The sequence below is a fragment of the Elephas maximus genome, chromosome 15 (genome assembly GCF_024166365.1).
Source record: "Elephas maximus indicus isolate mEleMax1 chromosome 15, mEleMax1 primary haplotype, whole genome shotgun sequence".
Classification (NCBI taxonomy): Eukaryota; Metazoa; Chordata; class Mammalia; order Proboscidea; family Elephantidae; genus Elephas; species Elephas maximus.
Window position 1 is genome coordinate 48045017 of NC_064833.1, and position 24215 is coordinate 48069231.

Genomic DNA, 24215 nt, shown 5'->3' on the forward strand with positions numbered 1-24215 from the left:
GACTGCATCTGTCAGTTTGTTGTATCGTGGGGCTTGTATGTTGTTGTGATGCTGGAAGCTATGCTGCTGTTATTCAAATACCAGGAGGGTCACCCATGGTGGACAGGTTTCAGCTGAGCTTCCAGACTAAGACAGACTGGGAAGAAGGACCTAGAGGTCTACCGCTGAAAAAAATTAACCAGTGAAAGCCTTATGAATAACAGCGGAACATCGTCTGTTATAGTGCCGGAAGATGAGACCCTCAGGTTGGAAGGTACTCAAAAGACAATTGGGGAAAAGATGCTTCCTCGAAGTACAGTCTACCTTAACAACGTAGATGAAGTCAAGCTTTCAGGACCTTCATCTGAGGATGCGGCATGACTCAAAATAAAAAGAAACAGCTTCAAAGCCAAAGACCAAGGAGTGCCTGGTGGATCTGAACTACTGACCTTTTGGTTAGTAGCTGAACTCTTAACACCACTAGGGTTTCCGAAATAGCTGCAAACATCCATTAATAATAGGAACATGGAATGAAGTATGAATCTAGGAAAATTGGAAATCGTCAAAAAATCAAATGGAACACATAAACATTGATATCCTAGGGATTAGTGACCTGAGACGGACTAGTACTGGCTGTTTTGAATAGGGCAATCATGTGGTCTACTGTGCCAAGAATGACAATTTGAAGAGGAAAGGCGCTGCATTCATCGTCAAAAAGAACATTTCAAGATCTATCCTGAAGTACAACTCTGTCAGTGATAGGATAATATTCATATGCCTACAAAGAAGACCAGTTAATAGGACTATTATTTAAATTTATGCACCAACCACTAAGGCCACAGATGAAGAAATTGAAGATTTTAACCAACTTTTACAGTCTCAAATTGATCAAACATGCAATCAACATTCATTGATAATTACTGGAGATTGGAATGTGAAAGTTGAAAACAAAGAAGAAGGATTGGTAATTGGAAAATATAACCCTGGTGATAGAAATGACGCTAGAGATCGCACGATAGAATTTTGCAAGACCAACAACTTCTTTGTTGTAAATACCTTTTTTTCAACAACATGAAAGGCAACTATAAACATGGATCTCACCAGGTAGAATACTCAGTAATCAAATCGACTACATCTGTGGAAACAAACAATGGAAAAGCTCAATATCATCAGTCAGAACAAGGCCAGGGGCCAACTGTGGAAGAGACCATCAATTCCTCATATGCAAGTTGAAGTTGAAGAAAATTCAAACAAGTCCATGAAAGCCAAAGTATGACCTTGAGTATATCCCACCTGAATTTAGAGACCATCTCAAGAATAGATTTTATGTGTTGAATTCTAATGACCAAGGACAAAAAGAGTTGAGAAATGCCATCATACATGAAGAGAGCATGAGGTTATCAAAAAGACAGGAAAGAAAGAAAAGACCAAAATGAATGCCAGAAGAGACTCTGAAACTTGCTCTTGAATGTTAAGTAGCTAAAGCGAAAAGAAGAAATGATGATGTAAAAGAGCTGAATGGAAGATTTCAAAGAGCCCTTGGGGAGACAGAGTAAAGTATTATAATGAAATGTGCAAAGACCTAAAGATGGAAAACCAAAAGGGAAGAACACATTTGGCATTTATCAACCTGAAAGAACTGAAGAAAAATTCAAGCCTCGAGTTGCAATATTGAAGGATTCTACGGGGAAAACTCCCCACGCATCTGTCAGTTTGTGGTACTTTGTGGGCTTGCATGTTACTGTGATGCTGGAAGCTATGCCACCGGTATTCAAATACCAGCAGGATCATCCATGGCCAACCAACTGGAAGAGATCCATATTTATGCCTATTCCCAAGAAAGGTTATCCAACCGAACGCAGAAATTACCAAACAATATCATTAATATCACATGCAAGTAAAATTTTGCTGAAGATCATTCAAAAGTGGCTGCAGCAGTACATCGACACGTAACTGTCAGAAATTCAAGCCGGATTCAGAAGAGGACATGGAACAAGGGATATCATAGCTTATGTCAGATGGATCCCAACTGAAAGCAGAAAATACCAGAAAGATGTATACTAGTGTTTTATTGACTACGCAAAGGCATTCAGCCGTATGTGGATCATAACAAATTATGGATAACACTGCAAAGAGTGGGACTTCCAGAACACTTAATTGTGCTCATGAGGAACCTATACATAGACCAACAGGCAGTCGTTCGAACAGAACAAGGGGATACTTCATGGTTTAAAGTCAGGAAAGGTGTGCATCAGGGTTGTATCTTTTCGCCATACCTATTCAGTCTGTATGCTGAGCAAATAATCTGAGAAGCTGGACTATATGAAGAGAAATGCAGCATTAGGATTAGAGGAAGACTCATTAACGACCTGCGTTACTCAGATGACACAACCATCTTTGCTGAAATTGAAGAGGACTTAAAGCACTTACCGATGAAGATCAAAGACTACAGCCTTCAATACAGATTACATCTCACCAAAAAGAAAACAGAAATCCTCACAACTGGACCAATAAGGAACATCATGATAAATGGAGAAAAGATTGAAGTTGTCATGGATTTCACTTTACTGGATCCATAATCAACACCCATGGAAGCAGCAGTCAAGAAATCAAAGGCTGCATCGCATTGGGCAAATCTACTGCAAAAGACCTCTTTAAAATGTTAAAAGGCAAAGATGTCACCTTGAAAACTAAGGGTGCCTGACCGAAACCATGGTGTTTTCAATCACCTAATCTGCATGCGAAAGCTGGACAATGAATAAGGAAGATCAAAGAAACTGAAACGTTTTCCCTTGAGAAAGGGAACCAGACAAGGATGCCCGCTCTTATTCAACATTCTGCTGGAGGTCCTAGCCAGAGCAATTAGGCTAGACAAAGAAATAAAGGGCATCCAGATTGGCAAGGAAGAAGTAAAATTATCTCTATTTGCAGACATGATCTTATACACAGAAAACCCTAAGGAATCCTCAAGAAAACTACTGAAACTAATAGAACAGTTCAGCAGAGTATCAGGTTACAAGATAAACATACAAAAATCAGTTGGATTCCTCTACATCAACAAAATGAACATCGAAGAGGAAATCACCAAATCAATACCATTCACAGTAGCCCCCAAGAAGATAAAATACTTAGGAATAAATCTTACCAAAGATGTAAAAGACCTATACAAAGAAAACTACAAGGTACTACTGCAAGAAACCAAAAGGGACCTACATAAGTGGAAAAACATACCTTGCTCATGGATAGGAAGACTCAACATTGTAAAAATGTCTGATCTACCAAAAGCCCTCTATATATACAATGCACTTCCGATCCAAATTCCAATGACATTTTTTAATGTGATGGAGAAACAAATCACCAACTTCATATGGAAGAGAAAGAAGCCTCGGATAAGTAAAGCATTACTGAAAAAGAAGAACAAAGTGGGAGGCCTTACTCTACCTGATGTTAGAACCTATTATACAGCCACACTAGTCAAAACAGTCTGGTACTGGTACAACAGACACATAGACCAATGGAACAGAATTGAGAATCCAGATATAAATCCATCCACATATGAGCAGCTGATATTTGACAAAGGCCCAGTGTCAGTTAATTGGGAAAAAGATAGACTTTTTAACAAATGGTGCTGGCATAACTGGATATCCATCTGCAAAAAAATGAAACAGGACCCATACCTCACACCATGCACAAAAACTAACTTCAAATGGATCAAAGACCTAAACATAAAGTCTAAAACGATAAAGATCATGGAAGAAAAAATAGGGACAACGTTAGGAGCCCTAATACAAGGCATAAACAGAATACAAAACATTACTAAAAATGCCAAACAGAAACCAGAAAACTGGGAGCTCCTAAAAATCAAACACCTATGCTCATCTAAAGACTTCACCAAAAGAGTAAAAAGACCACCTACAGACTGGGAAAAAATTTTCAGTTAAGACATCTCTGACCAGTGCCTGATCTCTAAAATCTATATGATTCTGCTAAAACTCAACCACAAAAAGACAAACAACCCAATTAAAAATTGGGCAAAGGATATGAACAGGCACTTCACTAAAGAAGACATTCAGGCAGCTAACAGATACATGAGGAAATGCTCTCGATCATTAGCCATTAGAGAAATGCAAATTAAAACTACGATGAGATTCCATCTCACTCCAACAAGGCTGGCATTAATCCAAAAAACACAAAATAATAAATGTTGGAGAGGCTGTGAAGAGATTGGGACACTTACACAACTGCTGGTGGGAATATGAAATGGCACAACCACTTTGGAAACTGATTTGGCATTTCCTTAAAAAGCTAGAAATAGAACTACCATATGACCCGGGAATCCCACTCCTCAGAATATACCCTAGAGAAATAAGGGCCTTTACACGAACAGATATATGCACACCCATGTTTATTGCAGCACTGTTTACAATAGCAAAAAGATGGAAGCAACCAAGGTGCCCATCAACAGATGAATGGATAAATAAATTATGGTATATTCACACAATGGAATACTACACATCAATAAAGAAAAGTGATGAATCTGTGAAACATTTCATAACATGGAAGAACCTGGAAGGCATTATGCTGAGTGAAATTAGTCAGTTGCAAAAGGACAAATATCGTGTAAGACCACTATTATAAGAACTTGAGAAATAGTCTAAACTGAGAAGAACACATTCTTTTGTGGTTATGAGAGGAGGGAGGAAGGGAGGGTAGGAGAGGAGTATTCACTAATTAGATAGTAGATAAGAATTACTTTAGGTGAAGGGAAGGACAACTCTCGATACAGGGGAGGTCAGCACAACTGGACTAAACCAAAAGCAAAGAAGTTTCCTGAATAAACTGAATGCTTCAAAGGTCAGCAAAGCAGGGGCAGGGGTTTGGGGACAATGGTTTCAGGGGACATCTAAGTTGACTGGCAAAATAAAATCTATTAAGAAAACATTCTGCATCCCACTTTGAAGTGTGGCGTCTGGTGTCTTAAACGCTAGCAAGCGGCCATCTAAGATGCATCAATGGGTCTCAACCCACCTGGATCAAAGGAGAATGAAGAACACCAAGGACACAAGGTAATTACAAGCCCAAGAGACGGAAAGGGCTACATGAACTAAGAGTACATCATCCTGAGACCAGAAGAACTAGATGGTGCCTGGCCACAACCGATGACTGCCCTGAAGGGGAACACAACAGAGAACCCCTGAGGGAGGAGGAGAACAGTGGGATCCAGACCCCAAATTCTCATAAAAAGACCAGACTTAACGGTCTGACTGAGACTATAAGGACCCTGGCGGTCATGGTCCCCAAACCTTCTGTAGGACCAGGACAGGAAACATTCCCGAAGCCAACTCGTCAGACATGGATTGGACTGGACAATGGGTTGAAGAGAGATGCCGATGAGGAGTGAGCTATTTACATCAGGTGGACACTTGAGACTATGTTGGCATCTCCTGTCTGGAGGCAAGATGGGAGGGTAGAAGGGGCTAGAAGCTGGCAAAGAAGTCACGAAATGAGAGACTGGAAGGAGGGAGCGGGGTGTCTCATTAGGGGGAGAGTAATTGGGAGTATGTAGTAAGGTGCATATAAGTTTATATGTGAGAGACTGACTTGATTTGTAAACTTTCACTTAAAGCACAATAAAAATTATTTAAAAGAACTGATGCCTTTGAATTGCAGTGTTGGCGAAGAATATAGAATATACCATGAACTGACAAAAGAAAGAAGAAATCTGTCTTGGAAGAAGTACCACTAGAATGCTCCTCAGAAGCAAGAATGGCAAGATTACATCTCACATACTTGGACATGTTATCAGGAGGGATCTGTCCCTGGAGAAGGACATCATGCTTAGTAAAGTACAGTGTCAGTGAAAAAGAGGAGGACCCTCAACAAGATGGATTGACACAGTGACTGCGATGATGGGCTCAAGCATAACAACGTTTGTGACGATGGCACAGGATTGGGCAGTGTTTTGTTCTATTGTATGTGGGGTTGCTATGAGTTGGAACCGATTTGACAGCACCTAACAACAACAACAATGGAGAAAACACTAAACAACACATGATGCATCAAAAGAAGATAGAAGGAATAAACAGTCACTGCACCAAAAAGAATTGGTAGACGTTCCACCTTTTCAAGAGGTAGCATATGATCAAGAATCAATGGTACTGAAGGAAGAGGTCCAACCTGCACTGAAAGAATTGGTGAAAAACAAGACTCCAGGAATTGACAGAATACCAAATAAGATGTTTCAACAAACAGGTGCAGCGCTAGAAGTGCTCACTAGTCTATGCCAAGAAATTTGGAAGACAGCTACCTGACCAGCTGACTAGAAGAGATCTATATTTCTGCCCATTCCAAAGAAAGGTGATCCAACAGAATGCAGAAATTATTGAACAATATTACTAATATCACACACAAGCAAAATTTTGCTGACGATCATGCAAAAGCAGTTGCAGCAGTACATCGATAGGCCATTTTCAGAAGAGGACGTGGAACCTGGGATATCATTGCTGATGTCAGATGGATCCTGGCTGAAAGCGAGAATACCAGAAGGATGTTTACCTGTGTTTTATTGACTATGCGAAGGCATTCGACTGTGTGGATCATAACAAACTATGGATAACACTGCGAAGAATGGGAATTCCAGAACACTTAATTGTGCTCATGAGGAACCTTTACATAGATCAAGAGGCAGTTGTTCGGAAAGAACAAAGGGATACTTCATGGTTTAAAGTCAGGAAAGGTGTGCATCAGGGTTGTATTCTTTCACCATACCTATTTAATTTGTATGCTGAACAAATAATCCGAGAAGCTGGACTATATGAAGAAGAATGGGGCATCAGGATTGGAGGAAGACTCATTATAACCTGCGTTATGCAGATGACACAACTATGCTTGCTGAAAGTGAAGAGGACTTGAAGCACTTACTAATGAAGATTAAAGACCACAGCCTTCAGTATGGATTACACTTCAACATAAAGAAGACAAAAATCCTCACAACTGGACCAATGAGCACGATCATGATAAACAGAAAAGATTGAAGTTGTCAAGAATTTCATTTTACTTGGATCCACAATCAACAGCCATGGAAGCAGCAGTCAAGAAATCAAAAGATGCATTGCATTGGGCAAATCTGCTACAAAGGACCTCTTCAAAGTGTTGAAGAGTAAAGATGTCACCCTGAAGACTAAGGTGCACCTGACCCAAGCCATGGTATTTTCAATCACATCATATGCATGTGAAAGCTGGATGGTGAATAAGGAAGACCGAAGAAGAGTTGACGCCTTTGAATTGTGGCGTTGGCGAAGAATATTGAATATACCATGGACTGCCAAAAGAACAAACAAATCTGTCTTGGAAGAAGTGTGGCCAGAATGCTCCTTAGAGGCAAGGATGGCGAGACTACCTCTTACACACTTTGGACATGTTGTCAGGAGGGATCAGTCCTCGGAGAAGGACATCATGCTTGGCAGAGTACAGGGTCAGCAGAAAAGAGAAAGACCCTCAACGAGGTGGATTGACACAGTGGCTGCAACAATGAGCTCAAGCATAACAACGATTGTTTAAGGATGGCGCAGGACCGGGCAGTGTTTCGTTCTGTTGTGCATAGGGTCGCTATGAGTTGGAACTGACTTGCTGGCACCTAACAACAACAACAACAGAAATTCAAGCCAGATTCAGAAGAGGACATGGAACAAAGGATGTCATAGCTTATGTCAGATGGATCCTGGCTGAAAGCAGAGAATACCAGAAAGATGTTTACTTGTGTTTTATTGACTAGGCAAAGGCATTTGACTGTGTAGATCATAAAAATTTTGGATAACATTGTGAAGAATGGGAATTCCAGAACATTTAAGTGTGCTCACGAGGAACTTGTACTTAGCCAAGAGGGAGTCGTTGAAACAGAACAAGGGGGGATACTGCATGGTTTAAAGTGAGGAAAGGTGTGCATCAGGATTGTGTTTGTTCACAATACCTATTCCATCTGTATGCTGAGTAAATAATCCGAGAAGCTGGACTATATGAAGAAGGCGGCATCAGGATTCGAGGAAGACTTATTAACAATCTGCATTATACAGATGACACAACCTTCCTTGCTGAAAGTGAAGAGAACTTGAAGCACTTACTGATGGAGATCAAAGACCACAGCCTTCCGTATGGATTGCACCTCAACATAAAGAAAACAAAAATCTTCACTGCTGGACCAATAAGCGACTTCATGATAAATGGAGAAAAGAATGAAGTTGTCAAGGATTTCATTTTACTTGGATCCATAATCAACACTCATGGAGGCAACAGTCAAGAAATCAAAAGACACATTTTACTGGGCAAATCTGCCACAAAAGATCTCTTTAAAGTGTTAAAAAGCAAAGATATTTCTTTAAGAACTAAGGTGCACCTGACCCAAGCCATGGTGTTGTCAGTCACCTCCTATGCATGTGAATGCTGGACAATGAATACGGAAGACTGAGGAAGAACCGACGCCTTTGAATTGTGGTGTTGGTGAAGAATATTGTATTTATCATGGACTGCCAAAAGAACAAACAAATCCATCTTAGAAGCAGTACAGCCAGAATGCAAGAATGGCAAGACTTCGTCTCACTTACTTTGGACATGTTATCAGGAGGGACCAGTCCCTGGAGAAGGACATCATGCTTGGTAAAGTAGACAGTGAAAAAGAAGAAGATCCTCAACGAGATGGATTGATACAGTGGCTGCTACAATGGGCTAAAGCATAACTAAGATTGCGAGGATTGTGCAGGACAGTGTTTCATTCTGTTGTACATGGGGTCGCTATGAGTTGGAACCTACTCGACGACACCTAACAACAGATTGGACTGAGCCAGCTGTTGTTGCTGTTTGTGGTGACTGGCAATTTAATCCAGGTGTAACAGTGCAAGATTTTGATGGATGCCTGGTTAGGCTGCCCAAGTTCAGTTGTTTCAAATTGTCCCATACCTGAGTGGAGTTCAGTGTGCACTATGGTAACTGTTATGAATTGAATCACATCCCCCAAAAATACGTGTTGTAAATTCTAGCCTCTGTGGCTGAGGTGGAGCCCCGGTGGCACAGTAGTTAAGAGCTCAGCTACTAACCAAAAGGTCACCAGTTCGAATCCACCAGTCACTCCTTGGGAACCCTATGGAGCAGCTCTCCTCTGTCCTATATGGTGGCTATGAATTGGAACCCACTTGAAGGCAATGGGTTTGGTTTTTTGGTTTTTTTGTGGCTGCGGTTATAATCCCATTTGGAATGGGTTGTTTTTGTTATGGTAATGAGACAGTATTGGTGTAGGCAGCGTCTTAAATCAACCTCTTTTGAGATATAAAAAAGATTAAACAAGAAAGTGACAGAAGCAGAGACAGGGGAAGAGGCAGGCCAACCTACAAGAAGACCGCCCAGGGGCAGAAGCTCAAAGAGGCAAGGACCTTCTTCCAGAGCCAACGGAGAGAGAAAGCTTTCCCGTACAGCCGGCACCCTGAATTCGGGCCCCTAGCCTCCTAAACTGTGAGAAAATAAACTACTGTTTGTCAAAGCCACCCATGTGTGGTATTTCTCTTACAGCAGCACTAGATAACTACGACAGTAATCAAGGAATTGAGAAAAAGTAAAATATGACCATGCATGAACTAAACTGATTTTGTTGTCGGATGCCATTAAGTTGATCCTGACTCACAATGACCCGATAGGGCAGGGTAGAACTGCCCCATAAAATTTCCTGAGCTGTAATCTTTACGGGAGCATACTGCCTGCCAGGTCTTTTTTCCCTCAGAGTGGTTGATAGATTCAAACCGCTGACATTTCAGTTAGCAGCCAAGTGCCTAACCACTGCACCGCCAGAACACCTTTGAACTAAATGAGAACTGTAGACATAAATGACTAATGACAATATGCGAATCACACAGATGTTCTCCTGGTTAACCACCAACCCTTCCTCGTTTAGAATTAGTCAAGTCTCCTACCTATGAGTGGCTAGAAGCCAGATCTCAGTCTGGCTGACCTTGCTTTGTTCTACTTCCTCCCACCCCTGCTTCCACCAACTCTTGAGTTCCATGCTTGCCTTGGCTAGTCTTTGCCTTCTCAATTAGTTATATCTCTAAAGGTAGGCTGGCTGCAAGGGTGCCTCTGAGCCTCCGTATATTTCCCTCAGGGTTTATTCTGCTGTACCTGACCTTTCTACCTCCTTTCCCACCATAGTCCCCCTCCCAGCGTGTTCCACTCACACCAAGGTACTCAGAGAATCTGGAACACATGGTGCTGTTTCGCGTCTGTGTGCCTTCTGCCAAGAACTGTCATTCCTGCAAGCTCCTTTACACCTTTCAAAGCTCTGCTCAAGCATTGTCCCTTCTAATGAAACTTCCCTGACTCTCCAGAGCCTGCCCTGCCCCTGTGGCACACCAGGACAGAGTTAATCACTCTCTTTTCTGGATTATTGTTGGAATTTATACTTGTTTTAATTTTTGAACTGTTTTTAATTACTGAAGAGTAATCACTTTTTTTATACCTGCATCTTCCCCCAAAACTGTGAGCTCCTTTAAGGCAGATCCTACCTTTTATCCACCTTTTACCCCCAACACCCACCCTAGGATCTTAGACTATAATATTCAATGAATATTTCAACAAAGGAATGAAAAGAATTGCATACCTGTAATGGTGCAAATGGTTAATGAGCTTGGCTGCTAACCAAAAGGTCTACTCCAAGGTGCCTTGGAAGAAAGGCCTGGTGATTTAAATCTTCAAAAATCAGCCACTGAAATGCCTATAGAGCACAGTTCTACTCTGATACATGTGGGGTCATCATGAGTTGGCACTGGCTCAATGGCAACTGCCACACTACAATGCACTGCTGAGAGACTTCCCTGCTTCTCACCTGGAAAACCACAATTCTTTTTACGTCTGGCAATTGGTGCTCTCCATTCATCTGTGGGTGGCTCCATCCCCCACGTGCTTGGTGGGCTACATCAATCTCTGCTACTTTCTGTGGATCTTTTCCTCTGCTTCTCAAGATGTCACTTGCTTATTTGGTCACTCATTAGTTATCTTACTTTCTAAGGCTCATTCTGGTTACATGGAGAGAACAGGCCACATGGTGTGATAATTAAACATGTAGACTTTGAAATATATGGATATGGGTTTGTTTATTGTGTGGTGCTGAATGAGTTATCTAGCCTCTTTGTGCTAGGTAGAAAAAAAAATTTTTTTTTTTTTTTTTATATAATAGGGGAAATAACACTTCAGCTTGGTTTGAGGATTATATTGGTCGGGTCCTGGCATGAATATGATTTCATCCCAGATGGTTCAAAGGAATGGACTACTTACAGAGGTATGAGCAAGATGGAGGGAACAAACAACAGCTGAGGCATCCAGAGACTAACAACGGTAGGAAGCCATCCCTTACCATCCCTAGGGCCAAAAGGTCAAAGGGAGGAAGCAGTGCTACGTGAGCCTGCTGAGAACTGGAATCCTGGAAGAGGGGCTGCCTAGAAGGAACTATAGTGTGGAGAGACTTACCTCTGACTGGAGATGCAGCCCAAAGCATGGAAGGAATGAGAAGGAAATTCCCCAGCCTCTCTCTCATCCACCCTCCAATTGCCTGCTGATGTTACCCATTGGTTGAACCCAAATGGCCATCAGAGGCCAGACAGCCCTGGGAAATGCAACCTGCAGTGTTGGGCTTCCTGGCACACAGAGCAGGGCTGGAGAATGGATTGAATAGCCAGACGGAGACCAGGCAGCACAGGATTAAAAGAGAAAATGTATATAATGTACTTTTCACAGGACCTGGCACTAGGAAATGCTAAAGAAACAGTAGTTGTGGTTACTGTTATTACTATGGCTGCAGGATCACTGGGCTTTCTGGCTATACCAGATGCCATCCTAGCGCCTCGAAGCATCAGCCTGGGGCTCTGACATCCCAGTCAACAGGCTTGCTCTCTCTCAGGTCTGCTTAGTCGCATGCACAGCTCTGTTTCTCCTGACACCGGGGCTTTAATAATCCCTCATTATGTTCTCATCAGGCCAAATTGGGCTGTTTAATCTGTTCCCAGGTTTGGAGCAAGAAACAATAATTTCTAGGCAAATCTCTTTTGAGAAAACTGTCCATCTAGGAACCACAGATCCCTTCTCCATCTGGTCAGGTTCAAAGACATTCCTTTTTCCCTCATATCTAATGGACCGAGACAAAGTGGCCATGCTAATGAAAACCATCTTGCATTTGAACTGCTGCAGCCTTAGCATAAAATATACGATTTCTTAAGGGCTAAAGATGATTTGTTTTTTAATCCTTTACCTCACCACTATTCAGCTTTACTGCTGTCTTTCTTCTGTTTTGCGTTCCTCCGTCACCAGGCCAAGGTGTCAGAGGATCTGACATTCCCTGCCCCAATACTGCTTTTAATCACTACAGCAATGGCTGACACCATTCTCTTACTTTTCTCCTTTTTCCTCTCTTTAGGTCTTTTGGCACGTTTCCCATTCTTCTCAGCTTTCATGCTGGAAGGCTGGCCTCTTAGCCAACACTATCAACCAATCAAACTGCTCCTGTCCTTCAAGGAGACAAACTGATTAATCACCCAGGTGAGATAAAATCTTTGGTTCTTTGACTCTTCTTGGCTGCTTGCTTGTTGCTCAGTGTCCAAGGTTTGGGGTTTCTGGAAGGCTGAGTGTGATCACTAACCTCCTCACACAGTAGTAAAATGTGATTGTGCAGTTTGGTTGTGTGCTACAGACTGAGCAAACCCAGTGAATTTGGTGTGGCTTAGAAAAGCAGAGAAACAGAAATGCAGAGAAGTTGTAACTGTAGACAGAGTCTAAGATGGAAAACTCTCTCTCCCCACCCACCTTTGGGTGGAGATAGTAAGGGAAACCCAAGATGAAATACCCAGTCCATTTGGAGATACAGAGTCCCTGGGTGGTGCAGTTAACATGCTCAGCTGCTAACCAAAAGGCTGGAGGCTCACGTCTACCCAGAGGTGTCTCAGAAAAAAGACCTGGTGATCTGCTTCCGACATATCAGCTATCGAAAACCCTGTGGAGCACAGTTCTGCTCTGACACACGTGGGGTCCCAGGAGTCTGAAGCAACTCAAGGGCCACTGGTTTTTTGGAGCTAGGCGCCAGATACTTCCGGCTAGCTCCTACAATCCTTGGTGGGCCCTCAAAGGCACACCTCTTCCATTCTGTGACCGATAGGGAGCTTGGGGTGGGGGAGTCATTAAAGGTTGGGTGGGAACTACTCAGCAACATTTTAGTATGGAACTTAGAACTGACTTTCTGGGTCCAATTCAGTGAAATGAGAAGTCCTTGAGCTCCCTCTCTATAAACATGTCATCTTCCCTGTGGTATACTGTATCTGCGAATGGGGACAATTTGTATATTGGCACTTTGTTTTAAATAGTTCTTAGTAATGGGTTTTAAAACCAGTTAGTTCAAGTTTTAGGAATCATGGTGGTGCAGTGGTTAAATTGCTCTGCTGCGAAGGTCGGCTATTCAAACCCATCAGCTGCTCCGTGGAAGAAAGATGTGGCATTCTATTCTCTGTAAAGATTAATGGCCTTGGAAACCCTATGGGGTCACTATGAGTCAGAATTGACTTGTGGCAGTGGGTTTGGTTTTTGGGGGTTGCCCCTTAACTATAAAATTAGGTACAGGAATAAATTGTCTGTATCTGGATTGAGATATAAACTTCTGACAAATAATGATATGTTCTAAAGGTTCACTTCTGTGCTTTTGATTGTATGCCTCCAGTGAAAAAGAAAGTGAATGGTGAACGTTTTTTATTAAACACTGTGCTCGCTCAAAGACAGAAACAAAACCCAGAGGCCCTGCCCTTCAAGGACTGAAAATCCTGATGGATAAACAAGATGAAGCTCAAAAATTATTAGAGCCATTTAAAACCTGATATGTGCATTTTTGTGGATCTAAATACTGGCTGAATAATTGAGCCTAAATTGCGTAGTTCTTAAAATATGTGCATTGGATAAACATTAATGGCACATGAATTACATGGATTTCATCATAATATATTCACTTTGAAGACTTGTAATATGAGAGCTATTTAGAAAACAATGCTGCATATCCTTAGGATTCAATTCAGGGTATAAATTTGATTGTCAGAAGAACTGCGCAGATAGGATATAATAGGATTAGACTTGGCTTTTAAATTCAGAAAGGAACAAATGACCTTCACACTGTAATAAGCCAATTCAGGTGCCCATTAAGACATCTTCATTTGCTCAGCTTGTCCAGTAAGTAATGTCACCATTGCATTAATTTTAACAGACCTCAGCTTCTGAAGATTTGAAAAATTCTATAATGAATAGCAATTGTTTTACTATTTATGAAAAAGGTCAGAATTAAGGCATGTTTACGTACAGACTAAGGATAACAATTACTGGACTCTCGTGCTATATACCCACAGACAAAGCTAACAATAATCCATATCCAGGCACATTTGACCAGTGAACTGGGAAGTTCATTCTAGGCAGTGTTATCCTTGCTTAATAAAAGCAAAAATACCCAAGTCTGTCACCCATCCCAGGCCTCATTTAACAGTCAGTGCTTAAATACCTACTTCCTTCCTCATCCCTTATCTCAGTAACAGCCACTGCAGTGATAAATCAAGACCATCAAAAACCAAGCTACAGTTTGACTTTTTCTTACAGGATAGTTACTAACGCAACCATTTAAATCTTAATGAACTCAACAAAACTCAGTGGGACAAGAGCAGAGGGGCCGATAGTACAGGACCACTCTGTAATCTCTCCAGTTTTTTCACCCTGAAAAATCCATCATTGATTTCAATGCCATTAAAACAAAAAAAACTAGTCCTACCATTGAATACAGAACATAAAACTCACCTGTAAGTATATTTACAAAGTTGAAGCTACACCTCAACGACATAGCACTCTTGAGAATTGTTAATGTGAAAGTTAGGTTTTAAAAAAAGAGGCCTAACAAAGTCCATCGAGAATGGTAAGTTGTGAAACATTCATACAGTGGAATGCTAATTCAGTAATAAGGAACAGGCTACAAATACATTCAACATGAATGAATCTCAAAATACTGCTGAACAAAACGCCCTACTCAAAAGAGTATCTATGATTCCATTTACATGAAGTTCTAGAACAAGCAACACTAATCTATGATGACAGAAGTCAGAACAATGGTCGTGTGAGGAGAGATTTACTAGAAAGGGGCATGAAGGAATTTTCTGTGGTGATAGAAATGTTCTATATTTTTACTGGGGTGGCTTTTACTGAAACTCAAAAGTAACTTAAAATCTGTGCGTTTTGTTGAATATAAATACGTCAATAAAAAAATGTAAAATATTATTTGTCTACTGGATCCTTAAGTTAAATATACCACTACAGAAGGCATCTATCATTTAAAAAACCAACACAGGCATTCAGAAAGCAGATATGAAGCTTTAATTCACTGTGGGCATTTCTATGACCATTCTCTTTATTATATACAAACATACATGTCTACACACAAATACATCTTTTATAACACAGTGTTCCTACCTAGTACTGTGTACCATACCAATATTCCATTTAACAAGGGAATACTATAAATACCATGAACCACTGATTAAATATAAATACGGAAGTTGAATACATACACTAGAAAGTTTAAACAATAAAAAATTTAAGGCTAAATACAATGAAAGTTTACATGTATTCTTTAATTCTAGTTATTACATCACAGTGACAACCAATTACAACAAAATCACAATTGCTTTTAGATGACAGTACATTTGGATTCTAATACGCAGTTATTCCCATTTCTACAATGACGCCATCCACACTGTGCATTTTCATTGCCACAGATAGTAGGCCAGCTTTCAGACTGCCCATCAAGTTTCCTGTGTCATCGTAAGACCTACCATCTTGGTCATGACCACAGGAAACCAATGTCTATGCACTGTATGATACAGATGAGACTTTATTAAGAACATAATATGGAACTCTTCTGTTCAAGAGGAATTCGAATAGTAGCAAAAAGGGGGTCTTAATTGCTACCACAGTCCACATACATTCCATTAAAAGATGGAGTCTCTGTCAAAACACCTACAAGTAAATATATAGTATAGCCTTTACTCCTTCCAAAATATTGCCTGGAAAAAAGTTCCAAGCGGACTTAAAAAAATAAAAATAAAACTCAGTAAATAAACAATATATGATGCTCTGAGCTGCAATCTTCCTGAGTCTATTTTCACTTGGAAAAAATCAGCAGCTAGTAATGCATTGCTTCAGTATCCACAGCCCAGAGGCAGCCCTCGCGTATCTAGTGCATATTCTACCAAAACTCTGAAAGGGCTCCTGAACACCCCCCAGCTAATTACACAACGGATGGCTGATGTTTTATATTAATATCTATATGAATATCAAACACGGTCTTTTTTTTTTTTTTTTTTTTACCAGTAATGCTAGAATAAGCAAAGAAAATAAACGCACAGCTGTACACAGATCACCATTAAACACAGGAATACCACTTGCTGCATATCAAATAAGCTCCCAAAAAGCCAATTTGAATATATTTACTTTCACTGACTTTGATAAAGCATCTAGAAGGGACTGCATATAATTAGGGAGACTGCTGCAAACACTTGATGCCATTAAGTGTTCATTTAAGCATCAGGCATGCACAATAGTTACCTTTAAAAATTTTTCATGTATTATCTTAACATTCCTATTTATAAGCTACACTATGTTTAAAGCACTTAGCAATTTTGAAACCAAATGTTTTAACTGACCTAGGGAAAAAATTAAAGCTCTTCTTCCTCCCCTTCTCAATACTGGATGGTAATATTAAATCTTACTCCCCAAACTAATATTTAAACGTGTGTTTATGTGTTTGTGTGTATATATATATACACACATATACATACATATACTGTGTGTATGTGTATATATATATATATGCCATCCTTAAAATTCCAAAAGGGATGACAACTGTTATCATTACTAAATTAGAAAGTATGATTTCCAGCAGCAGTCTACCCACCCCACACTCCCATCATGCCACGGCTTTGGGGATTACATGACAGGAGCAATCTGCTGGTGGCTACAGACAGCAATAATGGAACATACCAGTCTCCTCTCTGTATGCTGCTTTTTATTTCAAACTAAATAAAGCTTTTCATTAATACAAACTAAAAACGGTTTTCTTTAACATCAATGTAAGAGTAGATAAAACTAAAAATCTTTATTATCTTCAAGTATGTGGCAAAATAGAAAATGTTTAAATTACATTATGAAATCAGAGGTGGGGAAGGAAATAGAGCTTGTTCTTGCATGTAAGAAGCATTTCAGTAAAATCATCACTAAAACTTATGGGTTCAGACTGCTTGGTTTTTGGTCATTTATGGCTTAAGTACTGGATTAGAAAACCATTTCAGGCTAAAATAAATTTTGATGAATAATGCATAGATTGTGTATCTCAGAAATCACGCAATAAATAAATAAATGTTATTGTCTGCAATAGAACCTTAGCGATGAAAGGGGTCTGCAGGTGGGAGCAGTAATGTTTCTTCCCTTTTACCATGAGAATATGCCCAGTAAAACACCTGTTTTTGGACTATTTAAAATCCTATTTGCCAGGTCATCCTGATTTTCTCAGACTGGTAAAAGTCAATGTCTTGAGACACCCGCAATAAGGGGTGCCTCAAGTGCAGGTCTGGGAAGTCCAAGCTAGGCAGAATTAGACCCTCGCGATCCTGCCACCCTCCTGCAAAGTCAATTTGGAGTACTTGACTAGCTACATTATCAAACGGGTAAATGCTTAGAATGACCCATGGCAATGTTTATGATATCCCGTTTCAATCTATCTGCCCTTTAAACGTATTTCATTTTAGAATTGCCAGGGTAAGATACATTCACTATTCTTGGTTTTGATATGCCCCTACGACATGAGAATTGAACTGAACAACAATGATTGTAATGTCATCTCTGTACATCCGAGCAAGCTCTTCAGGAAGACTAAGCATTTTGGAGAGGCGCTCGTGATCAACTGCTCCAAACTCATTGTTGCCCACAGCATGGCGGATGAGATGGGTTGCTGCATTCTGATCCTCAAATACTGAGGACATCTTGGCTCTCCTTTCTGTTAAAAGGCCATGCATCTGTCCCAGAGTCACCTTGTAGCCACCAACAGCTATTGGCTGTTGGTGATGCATGCCAGTTAGATACTCACCCACAATTCTAACCACATCCTGCCTATGCATAGTCTCCCACAACCCATCAGTAGCCAACACCAGAAACTTATCCTGTGGCCTTAATCGGTGGTAAGTTACCTCTGGCTCAGCAGTGAGATAAGGAGGTGTGTAGTAATTAGGAGGGATAAACTTGGTATATTCATTATCATTCAATTGGTCTGGGCCAGATTCTATCACTCTCTTTTGAAGGTCAATGCTCCATTTGAACTTGACATCTCCAAAAGCCCTAAAAGGCATCAGCAAGCCAAGCAGCCGATCCTGCTTCACCACACTCTTGGCCTCATTCTTCGGGTGTTCCAATTTCAGCCGTTCCAGTTCTCTCTGATTCTGAGCATTGTGGTCATTAGAGAGAGTAACTGCTGACCAAGAGCCGTCCTCTTCCTGCACACCCAGCATGGCTCTGCTATCACCCGTATTGGCCACATGAAGGTCAACACCATCCACATGGGCCACACAAGCGGTGGCCCCAGAAAATGCCACTCGAAGCACCAGGTAGTTGAGGAAAGAATTGGGATCACCAACTTGGGCCTCCAAGGAGATGTCATTATCAAGCCTCTTAAAAGCATTAATCAAAGCTTCCTTAACATCAATGTCGGCTGACTCCCCAGTATTGAGGTCTATAAGCTCTTGCCAGTAAGTCCTTAAGCTGTTGAAGTACAATTTGGATGCCTCCTTACTGAAGTAATCATTAGGGTGCTTGTGCCACTGGAGAATGGGTAACAGTGCTCGACCACTCTCCACTGCATTTTCAATCTCTAACAAGGTCTCGTGGGGCAACAAAGAGACAGCGATATAATAAAAGAGTCTTTCACTGACCGCCTGGGAACAAGCACAGCCTGCATGGCCATCGAAAACCCCCAAGAGCATCCCTCTGGTTTGCAAGCAGGTTGCTGCACTTCGCCGGTCCTCGATAGGTGCATTTGCAGGCAGCTGGTTGCTGTCAAACCCAAGGATAGAGCTGACATTTTTGCCATCAAATTCTGGCACCTTGAAACTATATTCATTAGCTTTAAGAATGCTGTTGACCTGTGGAGGCGTGAGGTAAAACTTCTGTGGTGTGGAAGCATATCTCCTTCCTTGGGTGTACTGCCACCAGGTCTCCTTTGGCCTGCAAAAGGTAGCATATGCTGGATGGGGTGTGCATCTCAGGCGGCTCTGAGGAACGTGGGGTGACGAGCAGCAGAAGTGCTTGTGGTGACAGTAACATACAGTGCCGTAGATTCTGCTCAGTTCACAGTTACGGATCAGGGGAAAAAACAGTTGAGTTGGTGCTGGCATGGCATCCGAAAATAACGGCAGGCTGGAACTTCTGACTGGGATTCCTAGACATCAGATTAGACAAATACACACAAAGAAAAAAGAGTTACAGTTGAGATCACTTCATCTATCCTTGCTTTTAATAAATATTTAGAAGGTAAATCTAAATGCTAAGTCCTTTGCTAGGAGGCACTATGTTTTACACACATATCATGTACTATTTCTAGAAAATACATTCTGCTAAGTGCAACTCTCAATCATTTATGGAGACAGGACTGAACCGCAGTCTAGCTTCACTTTTCTTTTTTCTTCCTATTCCTTTGTGCAGTACAAACTGCAAAATGTACAATAAATTTGGCTGGGGAAAGGAGAAGAGATGAAGGTTATATAACATTATGCAACAGCAGTCTACCTGGCCAATCATCCTTCTCCTTTTATATCCTTAGAAAAGGCCTTGGATCTCCCAGGTTACAAAGGGATTTCTCTTATTTATGAAGATCCTGTTTCTAGGCCCAGGGTCAGTCATTAGCATTTGATTACACATGGCTGTCAGAGTGTTAAGATGCACCCCCAAATAAGCATATTTATAAATTATTTGTGAATGATATTCATATTAAAAACAAAAAAACAAACCAGCTGCTGTCCAATCAGTTTCCACTCATAGCAACTCTACACTGCTGTATTAATGTAATGTTCATTATAACACAAACAGAAAATAAATTTTAAAATAATGAAATAGCAATAGAAATTCCAATTTCCTTCCTGTACCCCAGCGGACAGTCTTGCAAAACCCTATTTCTCTAGACCACTGCACCAATCTGGCCCACTGAGGGATTCAAATCTGCCACCAACTCGCCAAATAACCCTGGAAAGCCAGCTCACTTCTTTGAACCTCAGTTTCCTAAATTTAAGTGAACAGATCAGAGTAGATACCATCCAAGGCCTCTTCTAACACTGTATGCCTTTAGAAGGTTTTTATTTTTGTGAGTCTCGAAATCAAATGCAGATTTCATTTACTCACTGTTTAATTTTACTGTGGCCTTTATAAAAAAAAAAATTTAAATATTTGTGTAACTCTAAAACTTTGTTAGTAATGTAAACGGTCTCAGTTCTAGAATTTAATTTACTTGCGAGCGCTGTCCCTGTTTATTAGCCACAAGGGAAAACTATGGAAATATTATTTCCATCTGCTATGAATCTCAAGTAGAATTCTCTACTAGAAAAATCTTTTCCACTAAAAAAAAAAAAAGATATTTGCCCTATGAAAGCAATGAATAATTATAGAATAACAGTCTGAAGTCTGGATTAAAAAAGTACAGCATTGTTAGTGTGAATAAAAAAAAATTCTCATCACTCATGATACAACATTGAAAATATTTTGCTGGGCAGTTATATGGAAAACTTGAAGAATATGTATCATTAATCCAGATAACTCATGCAAAAAAAAAATTCCATCTCCCTCAATAACATATATTTCCCCTTAATTTTTTAGGTACTACCTCAAAGTATTCACTTGGCCTATAGAGAAACAAGTTTTAGAAATACTTTAAATAAGACAACAAAAGCAGTGAATAAAAAGGAATAAGGAAAATAAAACCATTTAAGTCTTAATACCAACAATTCTTCTCCAAGCTAAATACATAAGAAAAAAAAAGTCATGAGAGTGTTAGCTATATACTAATTTTCACATATCCTTTTTTGAAGAGTAAAGTAGAAAAGAAGTGCTAAGCGGGGTTGGGGGTGAGGAGCAGAGAAAACCAAACACTGAGTTCACCAATGCTTGTTTGCTTCTGAAATAAGCACTGCGTAAGCAAGCCTTAAAGGACCCCTTTCATAGGGATAGAACTGCACTTATTTTAACTGCACTAAGAGAAGATTAGGCAATAAAAGTGATAGTTAGGTTTTTGGAAATAAGAATCACAACTAAATAAACTTCCTGAAATACAGTATAGAAAAATACAAATTCCAGAACAAGAGGAAATTTATCAGGACTAACCAATTAAATAACAGCACTTCAAACTGAATACCTGAAAGTCATCCAAAGGTTAAGTGTACATGACTGGGCCAGGAGATGTGCTCAAATGTTGAGCCACATGATACTGGCTTCTGGAGATAAATCAGATCTCTTTTTAGGTCTGCTTGCAGAAAGCTCGTCAACTCACTCTATGCATAAAGATTTTCTATTATTAAAAATGTAAATATACGCTAATCTTAGTGAAAAGAAATTTTCTTCCCAATTTTATGTAAGTTTGCATTTGTTCTTACTTTAAAACTTAAAAATCTTACAGTAAACAAAGTATTTCTGTCTGTAATGCAGACTGAATCTAAGTACCGTTTGTGTGTGTGTGTGTGTGTGTTGGGGTGGAGTTTGACAGACAAATACATAACAGGGTTTGAGTATATGACAACCTAGCCAAAGTGTAACAAATCCAGGAAACCTGCACTTTCCTGAAATTCCCTTGTTTTGACAATTTTTTTTTTTAAATTTTTGTAGCTGACTGCAAAATGAATGAAATCTTTTGGCAAAAGAGCTAATGATTCATGGATGAAGTGCTCTGAATAATACTTTAAATGGCGAGCAACTCAAACACTCAAATAATAACCTACCATTTTCCATCAAGGTAAAAGTTCTTAAAATTAAAAACAAAAAAGCAGAGTGAATTTTATCAACTCTACCTTTCAGCTGTTCAGGGGCTCAGCATATGGACTGAGATTGTATCCCAATCCTCCAGCTCCCAACATGTCTTCAAAAGACACATTCTTAGAGAAGGTGGAATTCATGAAAACCTTGCTCTGTGATTAGTGAGTACATCATCATCACTGGTATAAGTGATATATTCTCTCCACCAGGCCAGATACCCTCCGAAGTCAAAGTATTTTCAAATGTTTTCATAAACAATAAGTGAGCATTCAAAAACTGAATGTCTGAGTATCCTGTGATTCAACAACGAAAACAACCCTATGAAATCAAAACTTTTGCTGACAAACTTACTAAATTAATAAACTAGAAGGCTCTTGACTAGGCAAAAAGAACAGCAACCAAGGTACAGTTGTTAGTAAACTGGAGCAGTGTCAAATTTTCAAGTTATTTCTGAGCAGAATTTCACTGAGGAGCTCCTGCTCTCTGATGGAGATGCAGCATCTCAGTCCCAGGCAGATTCTGCCGATTTTGCCAATGACTAACAAAGGTGCGCTGCAACCAGAAACACACACAGGAACCCATCCTTTCTTACTGATGTGCTTGGCAGAGCCTGTGCCGAGAAATGATTCCACTTCATCATCAATAAATCTGCAGACCAAATTTATTAGAAAATGCCGTTACTGCACCTACTCCGGATCTCTTCAGCTTTGCAAAGCTTTTGGGGTAAATGAAAAAGGAAATGCTTATATCAGTCATTAAATGTGTGTCATAACTCCAATTTATGTAATCCGATTGCATTAAGCATCGTGCATAAGGATTCTTCACGATTTTCCAGCATTTTCTAGCCATTTCACAGCTCCTGTTATCTCTGCCTGAAGGAGGAAACCGATTTCCTTTGCAGTACAAGAAGCATCAAGCCAGCACTTGTTTGATTAGTTTCCCTTGTCCCTACCTGAAAAGTGTACTCCCTAAGCCATCAAAGCTATCCCGGACCGGGACACCTTTGTTCCCTTTTCCTATCTACCTCACCCCTAATTCCACACCAAACCACCTAAAACTAACTACACACGAAACCGGTCAGCATCCTTCCTGGGTACCCAACAGCAGGTAGTTAAGTGAATACCTACCAACTCGTCTGGGCCCGGGACACACACACATTCTCCTGTCATCACGACACGGAGCCGACAACATCCACAACCCGCGCGGACAGCAGCAGCGACAGCGGCACCGGCCCATTGAAAGCAAGGCAGAGATGCTCATTAGAGGAGGCGGCGGCGGGGGAGGCGGGAGCGCAGGAGGGGCGGGGGCTCGCTCCAGCCGGGTGAATGGGGCTGGGAGGGGGAAAAGGATGGAGGCGGCAGAAAGGGGTGGGGAGGAGGAGGAAACCAACCACATAAGCCCACCCCGCGGGAGAGGCAGAGCCACCACCGCAGCCCGATTCGGCGGGGGCCCTAAGCGCGGAGCCCACGGCGCGCTGCATCTCCGCCCGCTGTCCACCCCCACGCGGTGCGGGCTTCAGTCCAGACAGCGGGGGCCGGTCGGCGGCGGGCTGCCCGCGCGGTTACACCGGACCCCCGCTGTGTGAAGGGAACCCCCGGCAGGGACCCCCGCACCTGGAGCGCCGCCGCCTCCCCGGAGCTCTCCCTCCACCGGGTCCCCATGGCGGCCCTGGGAATGACAGCGGAGGCGGCGGGCCCTGCGGAGGGCGGCGCGGCTGCCCCCTAGCCCGCCCGCAGCCCCCGCGCACACCTGACCCTCCGGAGTCGTCCCTCCCCCGCCCCGTCCGCCGACGACCCACCCTGTGCACGCCTCGAGGCCACAGCTTCCCACACGCACGGGACGCCCCGAGCCAGCGCCCTCCTCACAACTTTCGGCGGGTGGAAGGAGATCCGAACGGGGCGGCTCGGTGCCCTGAGCAGGGAATACGAACCGGGCTCGGCAAGAAACGAGCTGCTTCTTTCCCGCAAGGCGACGGCAGCAGTGGCGGCAGCCCCCGGCACTTCTTCCACCCAGCTCCACGCGCGTCCTCCGCGCTCGACCCCTCGCCCCGGGCCGGCCCACTCCGCACCCCTGTCCCGCGGGGCCGCCACCCTGCCCCGCCCGCACGTTCGGGCCGGAGCACTTCCCGT

The 24215-nt window shown here is 41.7% G+C and overlaps 1 protein-coding gene across 5 annotated transcripts; it reads right to left on the bottom strand.

The window, feature by feature from the left end:
- Positions 1–15376: 15376 nt before the first annotated feature.
- On the bottom strand, positions 15377–24188 carry PDP1 (pyruvate dehydrogenase phosphatase catalytic subunit 1). Of its 5 annotated transcripts, none has more exons than XM_049854134.1 (3): positions 24017–24095; positions 23214–23248; positions 15377–19510 (listed from the first exon to the last, which is right to left on the bottom strand). In XM_049854134.1, exons 2-3 carry the CDS (start codon positions 23242–23244, stop codon positions 17853–17855), a joined length of 1689 nt encoding a protein of 562 aa, XP_049710091.1. In that variant the 5' UTR covers positions 23245–23248; positions 24017–24095; the 3' UTR covers positions 15377–17852. The 5 variants fall into 5 exon arrangements, with proteins under 5 accessions (XP_049710091.1, XP_049710092.1, XP_049710094.1 ...); XM_049854135.1 differs by lacking the exon at positions 24017–24095 and adding an exon at positions 23885–23938; XM_049854137.1 differs by lacking the exon at positions 23214–23248 and having other exon boundaries at positions 23885–24188.
- Between the last annotated feature and the right edge of the window lie 27 nt (positions 24189–24215).